This window comes from Peromyscus californicus, unplaced genomic scaffold (genome assembly GCF_007827085.1).
Source record: "Peromyscus californicus insignis strain IS unplaced genomic scaffold, ASM782708v3 Scaffold_8__1_contigs__length_139910024, whole genome shotgun sequence".
NCBI classification, from domain to species: Eukaryota; Metazoa; Chordata; class Mammalia; order Rodentia; family Cricetidae; genus Peromyscus; species Peromyscus californicus.
Window position 1 is genome coordinate 43,737,915 of NW_026294606.1, and position 26,958 is coordinate 43,764,872.

Consider the following 26,958-nt stretch of genomic DNA (forward strand, 5'->3'; position numbering starts at 1 on the left):
CCCACAGTTCTCCCTGGCACAGCTTCCCCTTGTACAGAACAGAGATGTTCTGTCTATCTTACTCTGTATTTGTGATGCTTACTTGAGGTGGCACATATTTAATCCACCACCTGGAAAATACTATGACATCCATGATTTCCACCATTACTTCACTCAGATGTCAACTACTTGGTTTGTAACTTGGCATGCAAACCCTAAGTTACTTAACTTTATGCATTATTCAAAGGATACATAAATTTTAGTGTGGAACTAAAGCATTAGAAAATAATAATATAATCTGTGTCTCAAAAGGCAATGGAAAAGATTTTGAATATTCTCATGCCATAGAAATAATGAGTGGATAGTTTAGGAAAAAGCTATGTCTACCCTGATTTAAAGAATGCTCAATATGTGTATGGACTCAAACATTACATAAGATTCCATAAATATGTAAAAGTTTTGTCATTCAAAAGAGAAGCTGATATAGCAAAAAACAAACAAACAAACAAACAAAACACTAGACAATGTAGCCAGTATTCTATCTGTGAAATGTGGCTCCTGGTTCAGGATTCTCCCACAAAATCAGGTAGTTACCTGTTTGAGGCTTTGCGTTGTGATAAAAGTCATGGACCAAGGAAGTTGCATAATCCCATTCCTGCATCAAAAATTACCTAGATTCCAAGAATCTTCTACAAGTGATTCAGTCTATGGATAAACTTGAGTCTCAGGATGCTCCTCACGTCCACACAGCGCCATTAAGGGATCTACCATGCCTGGAACTCACATCCCACTGTATTAGTGCTCTCCCTAGAAGAGCAGTTTCAAACCAAAGACAAATGCTCAATGGAGAGCAGAATCGCTGTTCTAACTTACAGCAAGTGGCACAATTATTATTATTCTAGAGTAGATAATACTTCTAGTAAGAGAAAGGATGAGTCATTGGATGCCATGGCTCAGTTGTCATACCGTGTCTTTCAGGGTTATTAAATGGAAGTAAAGATTGACAAAAATAGACTTCTGATTTTTAAAAATAATTTTATTGTCTCTAATATGAAATACAAGACAAGAATTCAAATAGTAAAGAAGGCTTTTTCAGTTGTCTAGAGTGGAGGCTTTCAAGAAGTTAGCTGGTTCAAAGGCGACAAGGACCATGGGTAGAAGCTGCAAACTATGTGTATTAGAGGTGTGACGCTTCAGGCTCTTGGGGGAGGGGACTATTGAAGAGGATGGAATCAGAAGGGAGGTGTGCTCAGAGTTAAGCTGCTCAAATTGCTTATAAAAGTTTGAAAACTTTTATGCAGTGACAGAATGATATACGTGTGACTTTACAGAGGTCAAAGTTAGCAAGGAAATCCAGCTGGACCCCCATAAGGCACCTTTTGACAGTAAAGGATGAAAAGTAGCTGACTTGAACCACCATTCACTTCCTTAGGACCTCTTCTTATTACCACAGAGGGCTGCTCTTCTAAACAGAAAGAAGCTGACCATGGCCAAGTAGATCACACTCTTGAGGAGCAGGAGGAGGTAGGTGTAGTAGGCAGAGGTGCTCGTAAACTGAAGCTGCAGCGCAGGCACATCTGAAAGAGTCCTTTAATTAATTAGTTCCACATGCTTTTTTTGACAACATAGCACATGTTACTGAGGAGGGAGTAATAGGTATTAATTTTCTGAGGACTTACATCAAGTAACAGCTCTCCTCACCCAAACCTGAAACAACACTCACCATTCACAAAAGAACCACTAAGAGGGGAATTCAATTTGGAAGTCAGTTTGTCTAAATCTATCATTGCCAGTAACTAGTGAGTAACTGGATGGCTTTTAAAACCTATACTTAACTTTTATTATGCTTTCTTTGGTGGTTAAAAATAATAGACATATGAGTCAATAAATTCCTTTGTTAAAATAGGTTAGAGTACATCCCTGTGCCCCTCATTAAAGTACACTTGTATTTGAGTTAGTAGTTCACCATGTTGCTGTGATGTCTGTGTAGTGACACATTAGCTGTAAATATCACTGTCTATTCTGTAATGCCCAGACATTTAGATATTTCTAAATTGATGCAACACAGTTCAAACATTGTTGTGTACAAAAGGAAAAGTGCTGTAATGTGATACAAAGGCAAAGATACTAAAACCTACCATTTTCATGCCAGCAAGTTGTAGGCTCAGTACTTACAGCAACTACAAGAAATGACAACATGAATTTGTTAATTAATATGCACATTATTTGACAGTTCTCCCTCTGTTTGTGAATATGCATATATCCACATGTAACAGTACACATCATTCACTTGTTATGTTTCTGTATACAGAGAAGCAGAAATTCAAAAAGAATATTTTTTTCCTTTTTTACCCTACAAAATATAGTAAACTTTCTAAAATAGTCTTCAAAGAAAAACAGCCATATCTTTCCAAATCAAGTACCTTTCCAAAGCAACTGCTCAAAGTTCATTGATCATTATAGTGGCTAGGGATCCCAGAGGAGAAACCCAGACAGTGACCAGCAAGAGGCTCATAAGTTTTATATGTGCTCATTCCTCACAGGTTTAGAAGGTCCCTGGGGCCTTGGGACTATTGTTCAATGCCAGCAGTTATGACACACAATGAATTGCAAGACCAGTTGAATATTCAACCCTCTGTCTGGATGTTCAGCTGTGTACCTCACTAATCAAGGGGCTCCTTTGGGGTCTTGCATCTGAATTATTCTGAATAAATTGGAAAGAGTATGCATTCTTCACTGTATACCCCCTCCATGTTGGGACACTGACTAATTCTGGTCTACCCACTGACGTTCCTATTCAGGCCTATATTAGCTTTCTGAAATGCATTGAAATGTCAAGAAATGCATTAATTATGAAGCATGCTTGCAAACAGTATCCTCACTCCATCTTTAACTATGATATTCTATATGACAGTGATACATATAACAACAACAAAAATCTGAAAATTTCGAGGCTGCTAAGTTCACTCCTTTTTGTGACAAGCTTTGGCTCTTTCATTTGAATATTTTGTTAACTAAGGCACCAGTTTCTAAGGCATCAGTGTTTTGGAACTGAACTTTGTACACAATAAGATAAAAGTAAATGACTTTGCTTGCTTGGTAGAACATTCCTAATTAAGTCATCAAAAGTGGAACCTCCGTTTTAGCATTTATCAAGTACTTAGCTGCCTGTTATTTTAATGTGTCATTTGTTTTAATACAATTAACAGTTACCAAAAAGGAAAAATAAATAAATAAATGGAGGAAGGAAGGAAGGAATACATAAAGAAAGAAAGGAAGGAAGGAAGGAAGGAAGGAAGGAAGGAAGGAAGGAAGGAAGGAAGAAAAAGAAAATCAGATCTGGATACTTTGGATAATGACAATAGATGCAGAAAAGCTTAAGCCAATTTTTCACCTTTTCTCCTAAAGCCTCTACCATCTTAGTACTTTAGTAAAGCAAAATGTAAAACAAATGCAATGGCCCTGTTAAAGGTCTTACGTTAGTTTTTATTAATACATCATAGAAAAACTGGGTATTTTCAAACACCTTTTCTAGAAAGCTCTATTTCAAAGGACATATGCACATACCTTTCTTTATTGGAGGAAAGGAAATCTCTTGATCAACTCCTTTTTTGTTGTTCTCATGTTTGACAATACATCTGTGCTCTTTATACATTGACTTTTCAGTCACGGTCAGCCAGCTAAATTTCATGTACGTGTCGTTAGTCTTCAGTGTATTCCCTTCCTGGGATTCCAGGATCTTATCACCATCCTTTTCTTTCCAGTATACCCTTATAATGTCAGGGAAGAATTTTTCAAGGAGACAAAGGTATGTCCCAGCCTTATGGAGATTTGTTTCAGCGACAGAAGGAAGAAAAATGGTAGGCTTGGGGGAAATGTCTGCATCGAGGTTTTTGTCTGTAAGATAAAATGGAAAATTAATAACGATGATAATAATGAGGATAGTAGTTATTATTGCTGAGACGTAGCCCAGTGTAGTATCAAACTCTATGTGTACCTGTAGATGGCCTCCTCCTAGTCTGCCTGATCCTGATCCTCCTGCCTCTGCCTCCCAAGTGCTAGGATTACAGACATGCACCACTAAATCCAGCCACTCAAAATAATTATTACATAAACACAAACATTGAATAGTTAAGAACAATTTATTTCTTCACACCACCTTTGTTTTCTCAGAGTGAAGCATACATTCATCTGGGTGGATGGATGGGAGGGAAGGAGACCAAATTACATCTATGGTCATTGTACAGATGAAGGTTTCTTGTCATTTCTAACATGCTCCCCGACCCCATCTTTTGTTACTTTGTTTTCTGGCAATTTAGTGCAACCCACTGCTTATTTAGCTGACTCTATAATGCGCCCTGCTTTTCTTATAGCTCAGTGGAATAGATGTCAGGAGGTGGCTTTCAATTTTTCTTTGTAACTATATGCAGTCCCTTATGAAATGGGAATATCCTTTCATGTGTATTACAATCCATCAAGTAGATCTGCTAGCTACAATTACAGATCCCCTTCTCAATTTTGAAGTTCTCAGGGGATGTCCTAGTTGATCTTTACTTTTAGAAAGCAATTTACTCTCTCATGAGAACCACTCCAAGTTTTGGAGTTGGGCATGTAGCTGTACCTCCGAATTATCCCTAGTATATTGAATTAAGAGGCTTCAATTTGAGTTATCTCAACAGATAAGTTCCTCGTAAGAGGACAGGGAGAGAGGGGATCTTCCAAGGAAGGAGAAATAGAATATAATGCTATAAAGAGATAAAGAGGAATTGAGAATAGGATTAAATAGAGAGGGGGATGGAAAGGCAGAGTAAAGGAGGGATTATGGGTATGAACAACTAACACTAAAGAACCTTCGAAAAATCACATGGAAATCTACACCTGTAGAAGCTTCCTAAATATACACTTATATGAAAGGAATTTAAATGGAATTACCATGTAATGGGAGAGAGAATGCCTCCACAAGAAGTCTCATGCCACCAAGCAGAGCCTCCAGTACCAGGAATGAGTTATATCTTAGTGAGCATTGGTCAAAGGGGTCCTACAGACGCCCACCTCAAACATAACAAGATATTCCCAAGGCTACTGGTTATTCTCCATAACCTGATGCTAAAGCCCTGTTGCTGAAGAAATTACTTACTTTTATCATTAAAGACAGAGAAACTGAGGCCAACTAAAAGCTTCACCCTTTCTGACTAGTGTTCATGGTACTAGAAGGTACTCTGTCTGATACTAGAGGAGAAACCCTACTGCCTAAAACAGTAACCTGCTTGCCAGATATAATGGTGAAACTATAGAACATTTTATTGAGCAATCAATCTTTTTTTTTTTTTTTTTTTTTTTTTTTTTTGGTTTTTCGAGACAGGGTTTCTCTGTATAGCTTTGCGCCTTTCCTGGAACTCGCTTTGGAGACCAGGCTGGCCTCGAACTCACAGAGATCCGCCTGCCTCTGCCTCCTGAGTGCTGGGATTAAAGGCGTGTGCCACCACCGCCCGGCTCAATCTTTTTTTATTGGATTAAGGTCCACTCCATGAGATGTAACCCATATCTGATGCTGCTAAAGAGGCCAGCACCTGAGACTAGATAAGTCACAAACCAGGAAAAGATACACTCCTATAATTCTGCTAATGGAATACAGCAATAAAATGACTGCTAATGACATATTGCTGTACCCATAGACCAGTACATTGCTCAACCCTTATCAGAGAAGCTTCTTCTTGAAATAGATAGCAATTAACACAGAGATTCACAACTGGACAATGTTCAGAGTGAGAGACTTTGGAACACTCAGTTCTAAATGGGGATGTTGAAATCCAGCCTATTCCCTCAAGGCTCAGAGATCTATGTGGAAGAGGAAGCAGAAAAATCGAAGAACCATAGGAGTGGGTCTTCTGTTTAGATAGTGCCTTCTATACATGACAGGAACTTGCTTCCATGAAATCTTAACAATATGGTCATCTAAACAAGATGTGCACAATTACAACACCAGTTGACTTTCAAGCATGGGTGGGGAAAATCTCACAAGGCCAAACTCCTAGATTAGCTACACACAATGAATGGATGCTAGGAGAAGGAGAATCATGTTCTGTAGGGATGGGCCCCAGATAGGTCATGTAATTCCAAGTGGTTAGACATAAACACATATACATATTTATATAAAACACTAAATGGATTTAGCAGGTTGTATTTATATGTACATATGTGAGCACATATATTTATATAGCAATAGTTATGGAAGAGTAATGAATTTGGCAGGGAGTTGGGAGAGTTCAAAGAGGAAGAGGGTGAGGTGGAAAGGAAGTCAATACAATCCTCATGATGAAATTCTCAAGAATTTAAAAAAAATACTTTATAAAGTTAGAAACAAAACAGCATTTCACAACTTCTACTAAAACTTTTATTGATTAACAGTAAAAATCCTTCTTTTTTTGTGGGTTTTTTTTTTGAGAAAGGATTTCTTTGTGTAGCTATGTATCCCTGGCTGTCCTGGAACTCGATCTGTAGACCAGGCTAGCCTTGAACTAATGGAGATCTGCCTGCCTCTGCCTCCTGAGTGCTAGGATTAAAGGTTTGTGCCACTGCCACATGGATAACAATAAAAATCCTTTAAAAATATATTTAGAGTCATGTTTCTTGTCAAATGATGAAATAGCTTGCTAGAGAAAAGCAAATGCCTCCAGATGGGAATTTTGTGTATGTAAAATTTTAGAAGTCCAGTTGCATCTCCCAGAAAACTGAGCTGTATAATAAATGTTATTGGCTATAATGATAACAAATCACCTCTTCATGGTAGAGAGACAGTCCTCTCTACAGTTTTTGTGTCTGTTATGGTTTGGACAATGTACCACATGCTTTATTCATATTATTGACTTCGGTTTTCACATAATCTTGCTGTTCTCATACCCTCATCTTTCTTACTTGTTAGGAACTGAGCACAGAGTCTCCCATGATCTCTAGGAATAAGTGGAGAAGCCAGAGACCCATGTCTGAGTTCAAAGCCCAGACTGGTTCAGAGTGCATTGGACCTGGAGAAAAGGGAAGGCGACTGTGTATTGAGTCCATTACAGACTTGTCTGGTTTCTTGTTTGTTTTTTGGTTTTTGTTTTTTTGTTTTGTTTTGCTTTTTTTTTGAGACAGGGTATCTCTGTGTAGCAGTCCTGGCTGTCCTGGAACTTGCTTTGTAGACGAGGCTGGCTTTGAACTCACAAAGATCCATCTGTCTCTGCCTCCCAAGTGCTGGAATTAAAGGCACATGCCACCACTGCCCGGCTCATAGACTTGTCTGTAATAATAAACCCCACTTCGGTGTCAAATGATTTAATAATGACTTCCATGCATTACATATGAATGCTTTACAGAAGTCTGAATGTCTTCAAGCATTACTAGGATGTTTGCACAGTGTTCTTCAGCATCAACATTGGTAATTGCTTCAGAAAATCTTTCTCACAGCCCTCTGCTTTCTAAACATTATCACCTCCACTTCACTATGGCCATGCTTTGCCTTCCCTCAATTTCTTTGAAAATATATTTGTTCACTATCCACCTATGACAACACAATACATTCCTCTACTAAACATGGAGGAACTCTACAGTGACTCAACCCATATCAAAACTACTACATTAGTTTAGAGCCCTTGATTCTTCAGATAACAGGGACAATATGATAGTCTGGAATTCTTACAAGGATGAGGATTTGGTCCTGACTTAACTGAGTCATAACGAGTTCTAAGATTGAGCAAGTCAAACAACTTCTAAGTTTTAGCTGCTTTATTTTTCATAAAACCTATCTGTTACTGAAAATCAATTCAGCCTTACTACCACAATGAAACTAAAATAAATGACTTCTAGCAACAACAACTTAATTTGCTATGACTTGTGCTGGAACAAAACATTGTCATTCCACGGGGAAAAGCTTTGCTCTTAGTCATAGAAATGGAGGGTTTGGTTTGCAGTTAAATCTAGGTCAAATGAGGAGAGCCCACCATCTACAGTATACTTTTCTATGGTATACCTGGGCTCCCAAATCCACCATCACAAGAAACTTGCTGCTCTAGGATAGCAAAGGGAGATGTGATTAAGCCTAGAGTGTATACCAGTGCATGGAACACTTCATTTCTGATGTTAAAACAGTGCCTGTGCTCCACTCAGAAGCACAACACACGGGAATCAGATCTTTTACTGAAAGTTTGGGTATAATCCGACTTCAGTAAGTCACGCCAAATGCTATTCTGCAGCTTCTGGCTTGGCTCTTTCTTGAAAATCTAATGAAGAAATATCAGGGGGCTGGTCTTCAAAGCCATTTTAGGACACTGTTATCCACCTGACTTCATAGACTGAGTCCCAGTGTGTGTGTGACATCAAATTTTATGATTTAGTTGCAGTATCAGTGGGTTTGTTTAATGGCCACTTTTCATTCCTCAAAATGAATGTTGGAGACAATATCCACTCGATATCCATTTTCCTTCTGAAGGAGATGTGCTTTGAAATGTTTTTTCCCCAATTTTCTTTCTTTCTCTGTGTATGTGGTGTGTATACGGGGAACCTGCAAATTCCTGTGTGTGGATTCAGGCACACACTTGCCTGAATGTGGTAGTCAGAGACAGCCTTACTTCAGTCTTCACCTTCCACTTTGTTTCAGACAAAATCTCCTTGTTTTTTACCATTCCGGATTCCAGTGTAGCAGGCCTGTGGCCTTCTGGAGCTATGGCTGCCTCAGTGTCCTGCCTTACCTTAGGAGCACATGTGGACTTTTAGACTGACCCTGGGGACTGAAACTCAGGTCCTCACATTTATGCCGCAAGCACTGTACCACCAAGTCGCCTCCTCAACTACTTCTCTAGTTTTACAGTGGAAAATTGACCACATTTGAAAATTGGCGTGCTTCTTTATCAGTCAGTAAAACAGGCGTTGTACTATATTTTATTTTAATCTCTGAATATAAAATTGCGTTCTTCAATTATTCTAAACTCTTTGCTCATGTCTCCTATGCCAGAATAGGAAGAACACAGCTTCCTCAGATGTGGACAAGTAGCCTGACCTCTCTGGACATCATGGTCAAACCAGGAACCATTCTGAAGATGCTGAGGCTGGAGCTTGCAGCATCCATACCCCCTCCTCTCTCCCTTCTCTACTCTGCAGAATATAAAGAAAACGTTCCTGTAGGCATGGGCCTGTGTGTCAGGGTGGAACGCTTGGACGAATTTGTATCTAATACTCAACATCTGACGATATTTTTGTTACTATTTATATGAATATATAAAATTGGCTCTGCTGGTATTAAATGGAGAGAAAACTCAAGCGAAGCCACAGAAGATCTAAGTGTAACCAGGAGTCGAAGGCCTGAGCACGCTCTGCCTTGAAGCTTGTGTCACATTCACACAGGCTGACAAGTTTTATTTCATTTTTTCAAGATTTTCCCGATGTTTCTGTATTTCCTCCCTTAAAGGGCTGCTTTTTATAAATTAGTTCTTAACCTAGAATGTAATTTAGAGTTAATTGAGATTTCTTTTTCAGAGAGAAATTTTCAGAGAGAAATAAAAGCAATAATCATGTGTTTGGGCATAGCTACTAATAACTAGACAACTAATGTGTTCTTATAAAAAGTCAAGATGCATAAAATGAAAATTTCAGACAATATGACAATCCTAAGCTTCCTTGAGGAAAATAATGATCAAATAAAGATGTAAATCTATGCCTTTTACATGGACCCGGGACAGATGTGGATTGTGTAAACTACAAATTCTAATGGAAATCTCCATATAATATTTCAAGAATCAGAATGACATAAATTGTGACTTGTCATAACCTACCCTACAAGGAGTCAGAGAAATAAGAAGGGCATTCAGTAATGTTCTACAGAAATTTACTATCATTTATGATCAAAACCAATAATAATGGTTTTCCAGTTTGTCTGGAGAATGTAGCACTAGTTGCATTTCAAAACAGAGAAAAACTCCATTTTGAGGACTCACTTAAAAGACTTTTTACAACAATATCCTGAAACAATAATTTACACCAATAGTCTATGCACATGATCCTCAGAATGACTTCCACTTCCTCTTTGTATATGCAACTATTCTAAATACAGAGTTTCAGTGTTTTCTGGATAGAGAGAAGAAACCATTTACAAAGTAGTTTTTACTATCATATCCAATAATCTGTCCTGAAAAATGACTCAGGTTAAGAATATTGTAGTCAGATACAGTATCTCATAGCAGTTTTTGGTTTTTTTTTATACAAGTATGTATATATTTTCCATCAGTAGAATAAAGCAGAAAAAAGTTACTTACCAGAAGGGATTACTATGAGCTTAGTTCCTTCTGCAAATATCTTGCTCCAGCCTGAGCTATCACAGTGCTCACAGCTTCTACAAAAATCTAAACCTTCTAAAAACATGTCGTGATAAACTGATCTGGGTTCCTTAGAAATCCACTGAATATAAATTGCGTGACATCTGGTAAGTTGTAAGTTTCTTCACAAACTAACTTCATACATTGTTTTCCTTGGAGGCAGTGATAACAGAAAATAGAAGTGGTACAATTGGGGAAGAAGAGAATTGAGCTAACTGGTCCACCAAGTGCTTTTTTTTTTCAAGTAACTGGGAAAAATATTCTAAGAATTGTTTTGTTTTTAATTTCCAGGAGTTCAGTTGTGTTGAAACTGCTCAGTGTTTGCATCAAAGGAATGTGTTTTCTGTTCTCACAAGCACTCATGTTTCTTCTTAGGAAGAGGGGAAATACTTCTGAAAAGAGGAAGCTCTTTGAAAAACGTGACCCAAATTATGTATGTTCATAAAGCTACCATTATTAGTTGCCATTCAAGAACCATAATTGTAGCCATGCTAATGAAAAATGTAATCTGTAATGCCTTATTAGAATAAAGAAGAAGGCTAGATAAAAATTACATCTGTAAAGTATCATAAATTTTAATGATTTGTTAGTGTGTTGATTGATTACAAATATTATTTTAATTGACAATTCCAATTTTCTATTACTCAGAACAGTTGCTTACCCTTTAGACTTTACACAGCATGACATGTTCTCAACTATTAGTCTTTGTTCCAAGACCAAGAGGAGAATTATCAGAATCTTAAGATGTGTCTGTATTTATAGAGACACAAACTAACTTAAAACACGAAAGAGTGAGTAATGAGGGATGGCAAAATTGCTCAGTAGGTAAAAGCACTTACTGCCAAACCCAATAATCTGAGTTTATTTCCGGAACTCACATGATGGAAGGAGAGAACCAACTCTCTTAAGTTGTCTTCCAACCTCTGCATGTATGCCCTGGCATGTGCACATCCATGCATATATGTATACACACATAAAATAAATGTAAAAATTAATATTATAAATTGTTCATTGCATCTGTAAAAAAATAGTGTCACACATACCTTGATCCAACAGCTCTCTAATTGGACTTAAGACCTCTCAACAAGAGGTATACCATGCCTGGTACTGGAGACCTAACTAGCTATTTAGTGGTAGTGAAGTCATGTTATTGGGACTCTACAACTACTGGTTTACTAAAACAGTATAATCACTAACAACAATCTATAAACATTTGTCCTTATACCCACAGGTAAGTGTAGTCTTTACCCCTTGTCAAGGAAACTTCTTTTTACAACAGATGGAGAAAATTACAACCAGTCAAAATACAGAGTTGTGGGACACAATCCCAAAGGATAAACCTCTGACTCAAGGTACATTAGGGAAGAGGGGGCGTAAAGATTGTAGGAGTCAGAGGATCAGTGCATTTGTTGTAAGATTGTGTCTCCTAGTAACATCAGAAGCTCTATTCATAAAGTCTTACCAACATGACTGCCAAATGTGAGCTGGACAAGGATGACACCAATGAACAGACTAAACTGGATGGGGAAAAGCCCACTAAATACTACAGGAAACTGAGTAAAGCTGGGAGTGGGAGAGGTGGTCCTCCACAGGAAGGAGCACATCAATTGATTGTCCAGTGCCAACCAATCAGCTCTGAAAAGATACATACAAGTAACACCATATGGACTTAGCAGGTTATGTTTAGAAATATATATGTATAATGTATGTTTATACAACACATATATGCATGGAATAACAATGAAAAAAGAGGTCGTGAATTTAAAGGAGAGCTGAAAGGAGTATATGAAAGGGTTTGTAGGGAAGAAAGGGAAGTGAAATGTAATGAAATTACAATCTCAAAAGTAAACAAAAAATAAACCAGAAAAATACAAGGACTATATGAAAAAGGCAGTATCAAGTTTTAGTAATTGTCCATTAAAATCTGAATACATAAAGAAACACAATTATAGAGAAAAAACCTACACTTATCAGGAAGCCAGTACCTCCTAAATTCATATTTAAATTGGCTACAATTCCAATCTGAACTACTACAGTACTTTGCTTTGTTTTTTTCTTAAGTGAAGGTGCTATAATTTGGATAAATAAGCATATTATAGATTCTGTGAAGATTCATGAACATTAAAAACCAAAAGAATTCTCAACTAGGACTGGTGGCTGTAATCCTGGCTAATTAGGGGGCTCAGGCTGAAGGATCACAAGTTTAAAGCCAACCTAGGCTACAGTGTGAGTTCAAAGTGACTCTGGGCAATGTAATGAGACTCTACCTCAAAAATAAAAAATTAAGAGAGGGCTATGGATAAGGCTTAGTGGTATAATACTTGCATATGACTCTATGTTCATCACAAGTCCAGTGAAAACTAATTAATTAAAAAAACAGTAAAAAAGACATTTGACTAATGCATAATATAGTATTGACACAAGAATCATGAAATAGTGAAACTGAAAAATTTCATAGAAATGGTCAAACAATATGTGGATGTTCAAAATATAACTATAGTTGAAACTATATTGAAAACTATAAAGTAGTCAAGAAAAAAATTAGAGAAGACAGTTGAAGATGGAAAGACTTTCTATGTTCATGGATAACCAGAATAAATATTGTTTAAATGGCTACATTATTAAAAGTAATATACAGGAGATGGAAAAATGGCTCAATGGATAAAATCAGTGACTTCTCTTTCAGAGGACCTGGGTTAAATTCCCAGAATCCACATGACATGATCATTCACAACTGTGTGTAACTGCATTTCCAGGGGACCCAACATCATCTTCTGCTTTATGGGCACCAGTTATGCTCATGGTACACATACATACATACATTCAGGCAAAACATATGTTCATATAAAATGTAAAATAAATGTTTTTAAAAATGATACATAAATTTAATTAGATGCCCAACAAATTCCAGTGATAGTCTTCATAGAAGTAGAAAGAACAACCCTTAAATTATATGAAAACACAAAAGACTTTGAATGCCAAAGTAAGCCTAAGCAAGAAGATCAAGTGAAAGCATCACGATATTTAATTTCACCAGACTTCAGGCCAATAGGAAAAAACAGCCCGATGTGGTACCAGCACATAGATTAATCATGTGCAGCAATGGAATAGAATAGAGGACCCAGAAATAAACTCATTCAATACAACTGTCATATTCAATTGAAGATGAAGAAACAGTTTCCTTAATAAGTAGTGCTGTGAAAAATGGGTACTCCATGTAGAAGCCTGAAACTAGATCCTTATTTCTCACCCTCTAAAAAAAAAAAAACCTAAAATGGGTTGAAGAAGGCCTTAGTGGAAGGTGCTGAAACTTGAAATCAACAGAAGAAAACAGGGGAAACACTGTTAGAAATAATACCTGATGGTTCACTTTCAGAGTACCTGAGACAGCTGAGGGCCAGCTACAAATGAACACCAAACACTAGACCCCTGTTACCATCTGCTAATGGAGCTATTCCTTTCCTATCAAAGTAGATGTTCAGAGTAGAAAAGTACTGGTGCAAGGTCATGTCTATGATAAGTTTAAAACACTGTAAAATGTAGAGATGAGCCCACACATGGTTTTTTATTGAGAAAACTTAAGATCTAGACAATATATGAGTATATCTTCCTGATTATCAAAAAAGGGGGTAAAGAGTCATGTGTCCAGTTTTTATATATTCTTTTCTGCACTCAATGAGAAGCCTGCCAATCTAGGCTGACACTGAGCTTTGCAGTGTTGTAAATAAAATTGCTTCATTTTCACTTCTCTTGGTCTCCAGTATTCTTATTAAAAATGAGGACCATCAATTCTCACTCTGGACATAGAAATTAATTTTCTCTAGAGGACTCTAAATAGCTCAGGGAACAAAAACAAGTTTTGATTAATGGGACTGGATCAAATTAAAAGGCTTAATTAAAGAAACAACAACCAACAGAGAGAAGAGAGAGCCTACCAAATGGGAAAAAGTCTCTGCCAAATATTAATCTGACAAATGATTAGTATCTAGGATATATAAAGAATTCAAAAAGTTGAATAACAGAAACATACAATGCCCTGTCCAATCAAAATTGATCAATGAAACGCAGACACTTCTTGAATGATGAAGTCTGAATGGCCAATTAGTAGTTAAAATGTGCTCACAATCTTTAGCCACCAGTGAAGTAGGAATGGAAATTGCATCCTCTCATAGTGAGAATGGCTTCCATCAAGAACAGAGTCAACAAATCTAAAAATTATTTCAGAGGCGGTCGTAAGGATAAATTTAAATAAAAATGTTGTTGAGAAAAAGTTTCTGTAAGCTCTTTAAAATTTATGAAGATTGGTGCTTAATGTGAGTGATATTCCATGTGTTTCATCTAAAAATTATTCTAGAATTTAATTTCTAATTACAGTTCTGCTAGTTGTCTGTAGAATAGGAAATTTATGTAATGACTGAGACTTAGAATGGTGGGCATGTGCCATATGAACTCTCACTGCTCAGGGATTCTAGTGGTCTGATGCTCATATTATCCACAACAATTGAATCTAGATTGACTTGAATGTCCACACAAATAACATGCTACTTGATTTCCTTTGTTTTTCTATTGTACAAGGAGACTGCAGCATCCATGTAGACATTTGGTCTTTACCATCTGAATCAGGATTATGTAGTTATCATTGTCATGGCTACCTATTACCAGGCAGTGGAGACATAGAAGCTAGAGTTAGATGGGATTTGCAGTTGTCTCACTGGACCCACAGTTTTGGTCATGACTCTATCCTGAGTGACACCACAGTTTCAGAAGTGTCAGACTTTAGTCTGACTGTGATTGGGTTTCTGACAGGTGAAACCACAGTTCCCAGAGTCTTGTCCCCTTTCAAATCTCACATTATAGGAAAGTTCAGAGGAGTTGGGTCAGGGCTGAAGAGACACCTCAGTGGTTAAGAGTCCTTACTGGTCTTGCAAAGAATCTAAGTTTAGTTTCCAGTACCCAGTCAGGCTGCTTATGACTACCTGTAATTCTAGCTTTATGGGATTAGGCAACCTCTCTGGCCTCCACAGGCCTCACATGCATAATTCCATATACAAACACATAAAAACACAGACATACACACAAACAAATGGACACACACAGCAAACATGCATACATAAAAAAGAAATATCTTAAAAATATGAACTGAATTTCCTTGTTTTTTTCCCCTTCACTTGAGGAGTCAAAGCATGTGTAAGCTAAAAGACAAAACAAACCAAACCCCAAAACAAGTTGTCCTCTTCACTACATGTCTGCATCTTTGCCATAAAGGACATGAGAACCAAGTTTGAGAAGAAATAGCTAATATTTTGGACACTGGAGTCAGGCTAGAATTGGAATCACTTTATTTGACTGCTACTGAGACATCTGTAGAGAATCATTTGCCTAGAACACAGTTGCATGCGTTTTGTTGTTGCTGTTCTTATTCTCTAGGTAAGAGTCACAGGATGTTGGACATAAACAGCCTGTATCTCTGTAACAAGACAGGTATCAGGCCAGGGCCACCAAATCTGAGTCAAATTCACAGTCTCAGCTATGAGAGGTCCATAGTTTCACAGTGTAGTGTAGGAAATACAGGCTTTGTATCAACCGGTCCTTCCAGAACTGGCAAAGACTTTAAAATATACTCGTGAAGAAGTTATTCTCTGTGCCCCTCACACCCTATTTATGCCACAGAAGCTCTTCCAGGTATTGAGACTTCAGAACCAAGAGAAAGTTGCAGACATGAAGATGGACAGGTAGCCATGGGAGAATAGCATGGGGATGAGAATGGGACACAGCTGTCATTTACCTCCATCTCCCTTTCAGTTGTGTGGTAATGTCGTACTTGGCTTATATCAGCCAGCCAAGATTAGGGGGTCTAATGGCAGAGGGACACCACGATCATTTGTCACTGTGTCCCTTTGAATGAAATGTAATCTTGCTAAAAGAAATTTATTTTAGTAGTGCCCATACGAGAAACAGGGAAAGGGACTGGGTGGAGATGGAAACAGGGCTGTAGCTGCCTCTCTGGGTCACTGGCTTGGGACAAGCCACTTGACTTTTCTAGGCTCTGGCTTCCTTATTTGAAGTGAAATCTCTGAACAAAATGAGTCCCAAGGACCCATCCAGTCCCACTACCTATGAACCTGTGAATGAGCACTGAGGGTCCTCAGTGGTTTAGGGACTGTGAGTGCAGCTGAGGAGCAGTGATAAGGTTTTCTTACAGGTTCCTTCAGATGGTGAGACACCGTGAGATCCCAGCAGGCACAGTAGTATGTGGCCTCATCTGCTGTGATAACATTGTTGATTATCAGGTAAAAGGTACCGTCATTCTTCTCATCTGTTTCCAAGCGGGAGTTGGGCTTGTCTTGCTTGTAAGCCTTGGCTGAGCCATAGAAGATTCGTTTCAGGGGCTCCCCTTCTTTCTGTTGGTACCAGTGCACAATGGTGTTCTGAAGGGGGACCCCAGAGAGTTTGCAGCTTATGTGAACTGTCTTGTTTGGTCTTCGGGTAAAGGACAGCTGATCCTGAGATATCCAGGAGTCTCCATCTGAAAAGTGAGGGAGAGAAATCAGAGACTTGCAAATCATTGTTATTTCCAGTTGGCTCAGTACACAAAAATAATAAAAGGGGAAAAGGAATGAAGTCAACTTACAAACCCAAGCGAAAGACAGAAGGAAAACCCAGGGGATCAGCATTTTCAGGGGCAGCTGGACTGGACACTAGAGACAGTGACTGGGACCTGAGTTACAGTGGATTAAGACACAGCCCTAGCTCTGTAGAAAAGGGATGGGGGAGGAGGGCAAGGTTTGTTTCTGAGCTGATGAAGGTCCTGCCCAGTGAGCTGTGTCATTTTTCATGTTCCTGCTGCAAAGGATCTCTCGGGTACCAGAAGAAGTCATCAAAACACCTGTTACAGCAGCAGTATTACATTTCCCATTGGGAACCATTCCCCCAAAGCCCTCCCCTGTTGTCCTTAAGTATTATTCCAGTGACACCTCTCCTTGACATCTTTTTCATTCCCTAGGTTTTAAACTATTTTCCTTTTTTTTTTGTAACTACTTTGCATAACTATTAATAATCTTGTGGGCATGGAAGAAAAGTAGTAGTGAACAAGATTCTTCAGTCTTACGTGTATGCACAATTGATTCACTAGTAGTCTGTTTTGACTTGATAACTTTATATTAACAAGCAGTGTAATGGAAGACAGCAAGCTGTAATCTTCTATTGTGAATGAAGTCCTGTGAAGGAAAAACATAGTTTCTTTGACGCATTCATAATTAACCTTTCAGAATTACAGTTCTGCCTTAATTTTGTTGGGAGAACAAGAAAGACATGCTTTGCTGAGTTGGGAAATATCCTCACTTGAGCTGCAATAGCTCATTGAAGTGGTTGTGCTGTTTTGTGAAAAGACTGAGATTGGATGATCACAATGCTGGAAACGTTCACATGAGACTTCAGGAAGTCCTTAGTGTCCTGTACTCTTATTGCTGTGGCTTTGAGTTGAGAAGCGCCGCTTACTCTCCTCAGTGAGTGACTGAGTAGGAAGGGGAGTCCAGGGCTGTCTCTTTCAAAAGGCTTTGGAGTGTCCATCATTTACTCACTTGCTCCTTCTCAAAGTCCACAAGCTTTCTTGAGCACTGCATGTTGGCCTCCTTCCCAGGAAGCTTGCCGTAGGTAGGGAAGCAGAAACCATCACAGACACTGATGAAAGGTGGCTCAGGAATGGGATGAGAAGAGATTATGGGGTTCTAGTGAAGGAGACACTGCACTCGGCCCTTGGGCTTCTGGTGAGATCAAACTCAGGACAACTGATGGAAGCAGATGCAGAGCTCCACAGCCACGCACTGGGCCGAGCTCAGGGAGTCTGGTTGAAGAGAGGGAGGAGGGATTATATAAGTAAAATGGGGTCAAGATCACGACAGGGTGAGACAGATGACTTGTGGGAGCTCAAGGACTCTGGACCGACAGCTAGGAAGCCTGAATGGGACCGACCTAGGCCCTCTGCATGTGGGTGACATGGGTGTAGCTTGGTCTGTTTGTGGGGCCCCTAGCAGTGTGACCTGGATGTTCCTGGCGCATGAGCTGGCTCTTAGGAAACTATTCCCTATGATGGGATGCCTGTCTCAACCTTGATGCAGTGGGAGGAGCTTAGTCTTGCCTCAACTTGATATGCCGTGCATTGTTGACACCCATGGGAGGTCTTACCCTTTCTGAGGAGTGGAGTGGGGGTATAGAAAGGAGGGAGGGAACGGAACAAGAGGAGGGAGGGGAAACTGTGGTTGGTATGTTAAATAAATTTTAAAAATTTAATAAAAAAAAAGAAAAAAGAATGCTCAGTAATCTTGGTCATATCTCTCTGGGGGTGGTGAGAAGGAGGTAATTAAGTGCACAGGTGGGATCAGCCTGGATGGCTTCTGTTGAGTCACAGTGGTCTAGTCCCCGTGGGAGGCATAAGGGGAGGCACGTGTGTCTGTACAGATGAGCCTCCCTTGGAGGGTTTTTGTTTGTGAACATTGCAGCATATTGATAGAGTGTATATCCCAGTATGCACAGTAATATGTCCCTGTGTCTTCTTCTGTCACTTGGTATATTCTGAGAATTGAAGACAACCCACTCTGCCATCTCTTTGCCTCATATCTTTCTGCTCTAAATTCTTTGTCATAGACAACATTTTCTTCTGAAGAAATATATAGCATTCTTTTTAGAGGCTGGCCTGGCTTCTGTTGGTACCAGTGTATATATGCATTAGATATCATAAAACTTGGTTTGATTTGGCATTCAAGAAGTGCTGTATTTCCTTTTTTCTTGATGATATATGACAACAGATGTGAAGTAGGAATGCTTCCTCCTGTATCTGAAAGATAACAAAAGCTAAAACTTTCAAAACTTTTCAAAATTGTGAATTTTGAATTTCATTAAGATAATACACATTTGGTGTCCAAGTCCAATTCAAATCAGTATCTGGGTTTTGTGCTCTACCCCCCACCCCCCACCCAACTTGTGCCTTGAGGGATTTAGGATCATTCAGGAATTTGTCAGTTTAATTTGAACAGCTATGTGAATGTCCTACTTGTGAATGTGGTGTGACCTGGCTGTCCCTGTTTTCTGCATCCTCCAGTCCCAAGAGTGGAGGATATCTTACTCACAAATCCCGAGGGAGGCCAGTGTGAAGATTAGCAGCGGGAGCCACATTCTGCAGCCTTTGTCCTGAAGGGTCACTGAACACTAAGGCTACACAGGCCCAGAACAAAAGGGACTGGTGCAGGAAGAGGAAGTGGCATTCTGGAGACTGAAAAGGGGGACTCAGTGTTTCATCAAGATTTCCTGTGGAAATTGGTTTACCTAACTCAATTTATTAACAGACTTCTCTATTGTCCCTCTGAAAGATGTTTATCAAACTGTCAATTTAGAGAAACTATTTCTTGTCCTGTGAGCATGCCTCAATTGTACATATCAATGGAGTGTGGAAGCACCACACATGCGTGGTGTCCACTCTCCACCCTTCTCAAGCCCTGAGAATCATGATTTCAGTTTCGGGTTGACACTTTGAACTTGTGTGTATGAGAGAGAACTTTTGGTTCTTTTTCTGGCCAGAAATGATTGTCTTGTTGAAAGATTAACATTCTTTGTTAGGTTACTCCTAAGATACAGACAGACTTAGTGATGAGTGCAAGGGAGACAGACAAGGAGGAAAGAGAACAGAGAAGAAGGGGAGAAAGAAAGCAGAAACAGAAAAGAAGGAGGAGGTGGAGAAGAGAGGGGAGGGGAGAGGAGGGGAGGGGAGAGGAGGGGAGGGGAGGGAGAACTGAAGTCTCCTTCCAGTGTGCATCCTGGGGAGCTGTTCCTTGTTCATTATTACCCTGCATCTGGCAGTTTTGAGTACAGGTCTCCTAGGTAACCTAGACAAAGGAAATGCCTTTCTAATTCTACTTTTGAATGTTTCCATTAAGTGGGCGTGTTAGAGCTGCTGTCTCCCTGGACTAAAGATAACCTTGAAGAAGGCCTATTATTCCTTGTTACAAGGAGTATGAGTTTGATAGTGATCATTAAAAAGCACAAAAGGAGAAGATAAAGTACTCCTCTTTGTACCAAGAGGTGATGCTGGGCAGCGTAGTAACACAATCAGGGTCATATGCATAAGTCCAGAGACCTCCATGTGGAATTACCTAATCCCAACACTCCTCGGAAAAAAATATGAAACCTGAGCAAACGACCTGAGCTGGCTGTAACACAATCTCTGTCTGGAAATGTTAGGAGTTTGCCTTGTCAGGGAGTGTAGTTGTGGGTCCAGAGCTTCCTCCTAGGAAGGAGGTGGTGACAATGGAAATATCATTTCTACTCCCCCTTCCCTGATCCTTGCTGTTTTTTTCATTAGCACTGTGAAACTTAATTTAGGAGGACAAGCATTTTGTGCTCAAAGCAAAAATTAATCTTGTTTCTGGGTAACAAAGTAGCTACTGAATATTTGCGCTGATTTTCTAATGCATTTTATAAAGGAAGTGAAAAATGTATCTATGTGGGTAGCAAACTCCATTGTCCATGCATTGGTTAGAAAGCTACTGTGCATTTGGCTGCAGAGAAACCAAGTAGCAATCCACTATATCTATCAAGGAATCAGAGACACCAGAGCGGCGGCTGGATACAAATGGGGTGAGATTCTAGTTGTCCTGGGCTGTGGGTGCATCCCTTGAAGAGCCTGGCACCTAGACCTCTGTGGCTCAGATTGTAAGTATCCCAAAGGGGCCCAGATTCTTGGGAAATGAGATTCAGACTCAGTAACCCTAGACCAAAACTTGATTTTTTTTTTTTGCAACCCCAACACAGTTCTTGGAATCACATGCTGCTGATGCCAATGGCTCGGGATATGAATCAAAATGATCACAATTACATTTTTTTGATATGCAATATCACCAATGTGATCAGCTCCCATTAGTAGACAATAGGTACATTCAGGCCTACGTACTTGTAAAAATGTTGTGTATTATTTGAGACAATACTTGCAACAGGTTGTTCGAGTTAATTTTATGATGTTGTCCATTTGAAGTTAAGAGAATGGGTCAAAGATAGGTGAAGTAATTTAACCAAAGTTGAATAACTGCTATGGGAAGGTTGGAAGTATAAGAAAAGTCCACTAGGGGAACAATGTCAAACAGAGAAACATAAATTAAAATAGCCATATGTATCATTCATCAGTCATCACTCACTGTAGCAGTGGACAAATCTATTGTATTTGTTTACTTATTTATTGCTAGACAGGCTTGATACATTCCAAGTGCTGGGATTATAGGTTTGGAAGCCATCATGCATGGTTTATGTAGTACTGGGGGTTAGTGGTGGGAATCCAGGGTCTTGCATGGGGCAAGCATTCTACTAACTGAGTTATAGACTCAGCTGGAACAAATATATTTTAAAAATAGCCAAGTAATAACTACCCTGGGCTTTGTGAGCATCAGTTACAACTACGCATCTTGGCTACTCACTGCAACTTCATCTTTAGCATATAAGTAAGTGGAAGCTGTATCTTGATCAACCTTTATAAGCATAGACACAGTCTATGGCTCTTCTGCAGTTCAGTGACTATCATCACTATAATATTCATATCATTTTACCCTGTTTTGGTTTTGTCCTTAGAACTATAGAGTAGTAACATGAATGAGTGTGAAAACATAAATAGAAAAAAAGCTCCATGCAAAAAAGTGTATCATGCATATGATTATAGTATATAAATAATTTATCATCAAATGCACATATCAACATGTTGAATCTATTATACATACATAACAGTTTATATAGCATAAGCTTTCTGTTGGCCTGGGTAAAGTTTATGACAGCACCAGGAATGTTTTTAAATCACCTATTTTTTTTACAATCATTTTCTAAATTTGGGAAATTTCCTTTCTATTTAATCATTTTTGTCAATAAATATGTTTCTTTATCTCAAAACTTATAAATAGTCTCTGTAGCCAACATAGTCCTAGCAAATATGCCACAGACTTTTTAATTCAAGACACAAGACTCCAATGATACTTTTCCTAGTAGGCCTCCAGTCAAAAGCTGGGGAACCACCGATGTCACAAGGTTAAGACTTTCATGAATTTTTGGAATCTTTGTGTCCTATATCTAGCACTATTCATTCTAACTGGGTGTTTTAAACTACTAGGCAGTTGTAGCTAGAATTAGGATAGAGGCAGAAAGAAGGAGCTGCGAGAGAGATGTGGTCAGTCTGCCCTTTCACGTGAGGCTAGACTACGTGTACACACACACGAGCCCAAGTGCTTGTTCCCTGGTTTCCTTTCTCTTAACCCTCTGAGGTACCTTCCTTCTACTACACAATCTAGTGAATGTTTTCCATTTTACTAACAATTCTTCAAAGACTGTGTTTGATGGTTACATGTTATTCTGTCACTTTAGACCCACAGATAAGGTAATACGTTCTCTCTTCTGCATCACTTCAGCATCCATCAACTTTCCATCCCAGGAGTCTATTCAAAAGTTGAGGCTGTGAGACTTTCCACTGTTCTTTTGAGAATCAAGTGAAACCATCTGTATCAAGGGCTTAACTCGGAGATTATCAGAAGCTTAATTGTGGGAGTCTGTCAGAATCCAGCTCTGACTTGTCAAAGGGTTCTTGGGTGGAGGAGAGAGGAGTGCGGAAATATTAGATAGAAAGACAGAAGGAGACAATAAGAAAGACAGACACACAGTATAGCTTCGGGAGGGCCCTGGATCAATACCCAGTCACCTTGAGGTTTATTCCAAAGGGCTTTTTGTACAATGCCAAGGGGCAAGACGAAAGACCTCCCACCAGGATCAAAGCACAACGTACAGCCAAGTGTAGCCCCTTCAAAACACCTGGTAAACACTACCATGCCCTAATCATCCCATTATGCAGCCCTGCTGTGTAAAGCAAGCTCAGATTCTCTGACCTTGAGTAATTTGGGCCCCTATACTAAATTTCACCCCTTTGTCCACTTATTTCTAGAAGTGTCCTTATTCTTAAATTGTCTGTCCTATCCGTAGTCTTACCATTGTGTCTATGCACACATTAGAGAAGAGGCAATGCCTGCTGAGATTTGGGCACTCTGTTTGGTCCCATTGAAGACCACTATGTTCAGAAGCCATCATGTACAGGGGGTGGCACCAGGGTACTGAGTCTGCCCTTGGGAGGTACTTAGAGCACCCAAGTGTCCCCTCATTCAATTGTCAGTGGCATCTTTACTTAATAGGCCAACCTGATCCTTAAAGGGGAGAAACGGACCACAGACATATTTCAGGTATTCCAGAGACTGTAGGTAAACTTCATGAATGACTAGTGTACTGTGAGATACTATATTATTAAATTCATCAGTATAAAAGTATTCTATAGGGAGATTTTTTTCTCACTAGACTTTAAAAAGGTGGAATGGAAACTTTTATGTTTATATTTAATTTTTGTATCACCATCTTTTAAATGTTCCCAATTATCAAAACAGAAGTGAGAAAATAAACATGTAATAATTGTCAATAATTATTTTTTACTTTTCCAATTCATGAGTGATTATTTATTCTCTCTATTGGTGCAAGGAGCAGGGAATCTTTTCCTTTTGAAGTGAGTGAAGTTCTTATGTGGTGTCTTTATTATTTATTGCAGAACTCTAAAGTATTGAGTTGAAGTACTTTCCTGGAACAGATCTTGCTTTGCCCCAGCCTTGGTCCTGAGTTGCACTGACCTGCATTGCACATCCAGGATCCTACTTTGTTATCATATCTGGAAGGAGATGATTGTCTCTTATAGCCATAGTGGTCACTAAATTTTTTCAGGAAGACCTTAAGATACTGACAGTGGGCATCCAATTATTACATTTGCCAGACTTTCCAACCTCTGAAAGCCTCTGATGCGCATGATTAAAATTGGGAAATAACCATAACATGAAGTATCTTGAAATAGTTACACCCCTCTTTTGACACATAACTCTGCTTTGCTTTCCTTATAAACTCAGTTATAGGAAACTTCTGCATAGTTAAAAAAGAACTAAATTATGCAGTGAGCCTGCCATCCTATATCGAATGGTTCCCAGATGTTCTCAGTTAGTAGGAAACAGTGTTGAGTCAGTCTTCAATTTCAATACAGTCCCTGAAACTTCACCTTGACAGGAGAATCCACACTTTTGCATGGAAAGCTGCGCAAGTGCTGTGAGGAGGCAAGGCTCAGGTGGTGCTCCCAGCTGAACAGCAGGTGGCTGTCTATGCTAAAGAGGAAGTGGGTTGGAACACGTGGCAGGGAGATGGTTCTTGTGTAGACTATTCTGGAAGCTCAAATGCTGTGCTTTAGCCATAGGAACAGTAGTAGATAGCTTCATCATCTTCCTCCAAGGAATATATTGTCAATGTTGATGTGGAAGCACTGGAATTTTTACTTGCCTCCATTTTCTTGTGCTTCTCATTTAAGAGAATATGAGTAGGAGTTGCGATGACATATAATAGAAACTCTAAACCTTGATTTGGTTTCTGCCGGTACCAGTGTATGGCTACACTTTTAAAGCTGTTGATGGAAGCCTTACAGGATATTTGAACACTCTCATCTGTTGTTCTGGAAATTGATATTTCCGGTTGCTCCAACTTCCCAAGTCCAACTGTAAGTAAAGGAAAAAAATTCCCATAAGAAACTGGCAAGTGAAGAAACAGCAATCCAGACGGACTTCATTCTCTACTGAACAGGGAAAGGACAGTGGCAACTCACAAGTCAAGAGACATGAGAAAACGACTACTTTCAGGAATGGATTCCCATCTGCCAGGCCGGCTTCCCAGGGAAGATGTAAAGGAAGGCGGACTTGTGAGCCGGAGTTCTTCATGGTCTGCTGTAGTTCTGAATGGCTCTGGGTTTCCTGGCCCACACAAGCTGGCCAGATTAGCATGTAAGTTGTAGCTGTTCTTCTAGGGGTTGGGGGGCAGTGTGGGTGCAGCCTTCTTATCTGTTCTGTCTTCCATTGCTTACTGCAGAGATGTTGTTTGGAGCTACAAAGACATACTTGCTATGCTCTCTTTCCATGTTTACTTATCTGTGATTTGCGGTGCGTTCAGACCTGGGGGAAGAAAAAAAAAACAGGGAAAAAACCCTGACCTTATTTATCCAACAACAACAAATCAGCCTTTGAAACGTTTTACTGACTTTACTTAACAGACCAAATGCATAAGCACTGGATACTTTATAGGTTCTTTTTAATCAACTGGATTTCACTAAACAAATTGTGAGCCAGGGAAATCATTTTATTTATACTCTTGATCCCTTTAAGAATTAATCAGACAACAGTTATTGGGGAATACGAGACAAACCTGCTGTGAAAATTAGTTTCTGTACTCTCTGGGTAATGGAACTTTCCATGAGCAGATGTCAGGGGCAATAGTGTTTTTAAATCTGTCTTAAGTTAAATATGTGATGAGAACTTTAACATTAATTTAGTATTTAAGAGTCACTGAGGACTTGTTTCTTGTCAGACTCTGGTCAACCTGTTTTCTTATATTATTGAAACAGCTTTTCTGATAGCCTTGCAAGGTCGGTGTTATGAGCATCTCTATTTGACAAATAAAATCATTCAAATAGTTTGAACTTTTTGTACTTATTTTGTACTCATTAATAGAAATAAGGCTGCTGTGTATCATTGACATTTGTGTATGTATGCACATAATTTTAAGTGGGATGTACATAACTAACTTTCATTTCCCTCCCAATTTTCCCATCGTGTGTAATAGTTCCAGTCTTTATATCTATAAAAAATCATTTTTAAGAATCAATGGCAATTAAATGTCCTCCAATAGTGCACAACCTTGTAGAAAACTAGCTGAGGTAATTAAGCTTTCTGGGTCATGATTTCTACCTGTGCACCTTGCCTACACGTAGGTTTTTGAAATGGTAGGAAATTTATAAAATTGTGCTACACAAAGGCACTGAATTAAATGCTCAGATATGTATGCCACGCACATCTTAAGTCTTCACTGTTGTCATTAACTATTATCAAACAACAGAAAATAACATTACTAATCATTTTTACAAAACCACAATATCTCATTTAAGAACAAGTAAAATTGAGAAATGTACGTAGAAGAAATTAAAACACCTATTTCTTTGTAAATAATTACTCTTAAAAAATTGGGAAATATATTTCCTTTTCTAAAATGTCAAGAAAAATTTTGTATTGTTCAGAGATTATTAATCACTGTATGAAAATTTCATTATATTCCATTGTATTTTTAAATCTTACTAATGAATGCACAGACATTCATTTCAAAGGCTGTATAATATTCTTCGCATGTAGATCTAGATGGTAATCAAAGAAACATGATCCTAACTAGAGATAGAGGAAAAATAGATGAATCATATGTTTATTCTACTTCCTGTGTTTGCCTACCTTGAAAATCCCTCTCTATTCCCTCAAATTAACCAACATATCATGGATCCTTGACAGAGTGAAGAGCAAGAATGAACATGTTGATGTAATTTTGAAGATTAATTAAGTTGAAAAATAGATACAGATGTTTTCTGTACCATCTTGTTAGAATACTTTTATTTCTAGAAGATTACTACAAGTGCTATTGTTAAAAATAAAAAAGATAAGGATACTGAAATGTTTTATATGAAAAAAAGTAACTGAGAATTATTGGCATATTACTTATTCTA

General features: G+C 38.8%; 1 protein-coding gene across 1 annotated transcript; it reads right to left on the reverse strand.

Annotated features, from left to right (window-relative positions):
- Positions 1 to 1,076: 1,076 nt before the first annotated feature.
- On the reverse strand, positions 1,077 to 25,379 carry LOC128104003 (immunoglobulin kappa light chain-like). Its single transcript, XM_052728744.1, has 6 exons — positions 25,024 to 25,379; positions 24,614 to 24,916; positions 10,266 to 10,325; positions 3,547 to 3,876; positions 2,118 to 2,159; positions 1,077 to 1,556 (listed from the first exon to the last, which is right to left on the reverse strand). Exons 1-6 carry the CDS (start codon positions 25,196 to 25,198, stop codon positions 1,408 to 1,410), a joined length of 1,059 nt encoding a protein of 352 aa, XP_052584704.1. The 5' UTR covers positions 25,199 to 25,379; the 3' UTR covers positions 1,077 to 1,407.
- Between the last annotated feature and the right edge of the window lie 1,579 nt (positions 25,380 to 26,958).

Excerpts from the sequence above, each read along its gene's own strand:
- LOC128104003 (XM_052728744.1), bottom strand. The coding sequence starts at position 25,198 with ATGCTAATCTGGCCAGCTTGTGTGGGCCAGGAAACCCAGAGCCATTCA. Across the intron at positions 24,917-25,023 it reads TTTCTCATGTCTCTTGACTT|TTGGACTTGGGAAGTTGGAG; the intron begins GTGAGTTGCCAC and ends CTTTACTTACAG. Across the intron at positions 10,326-24,613 it reads CTACTACTGTTCCTATGGCT|ATAGCTCAGGCTGGAGCAAG; the intron begins AAAGCACAGCAT and ends GTGAGCACTGTG.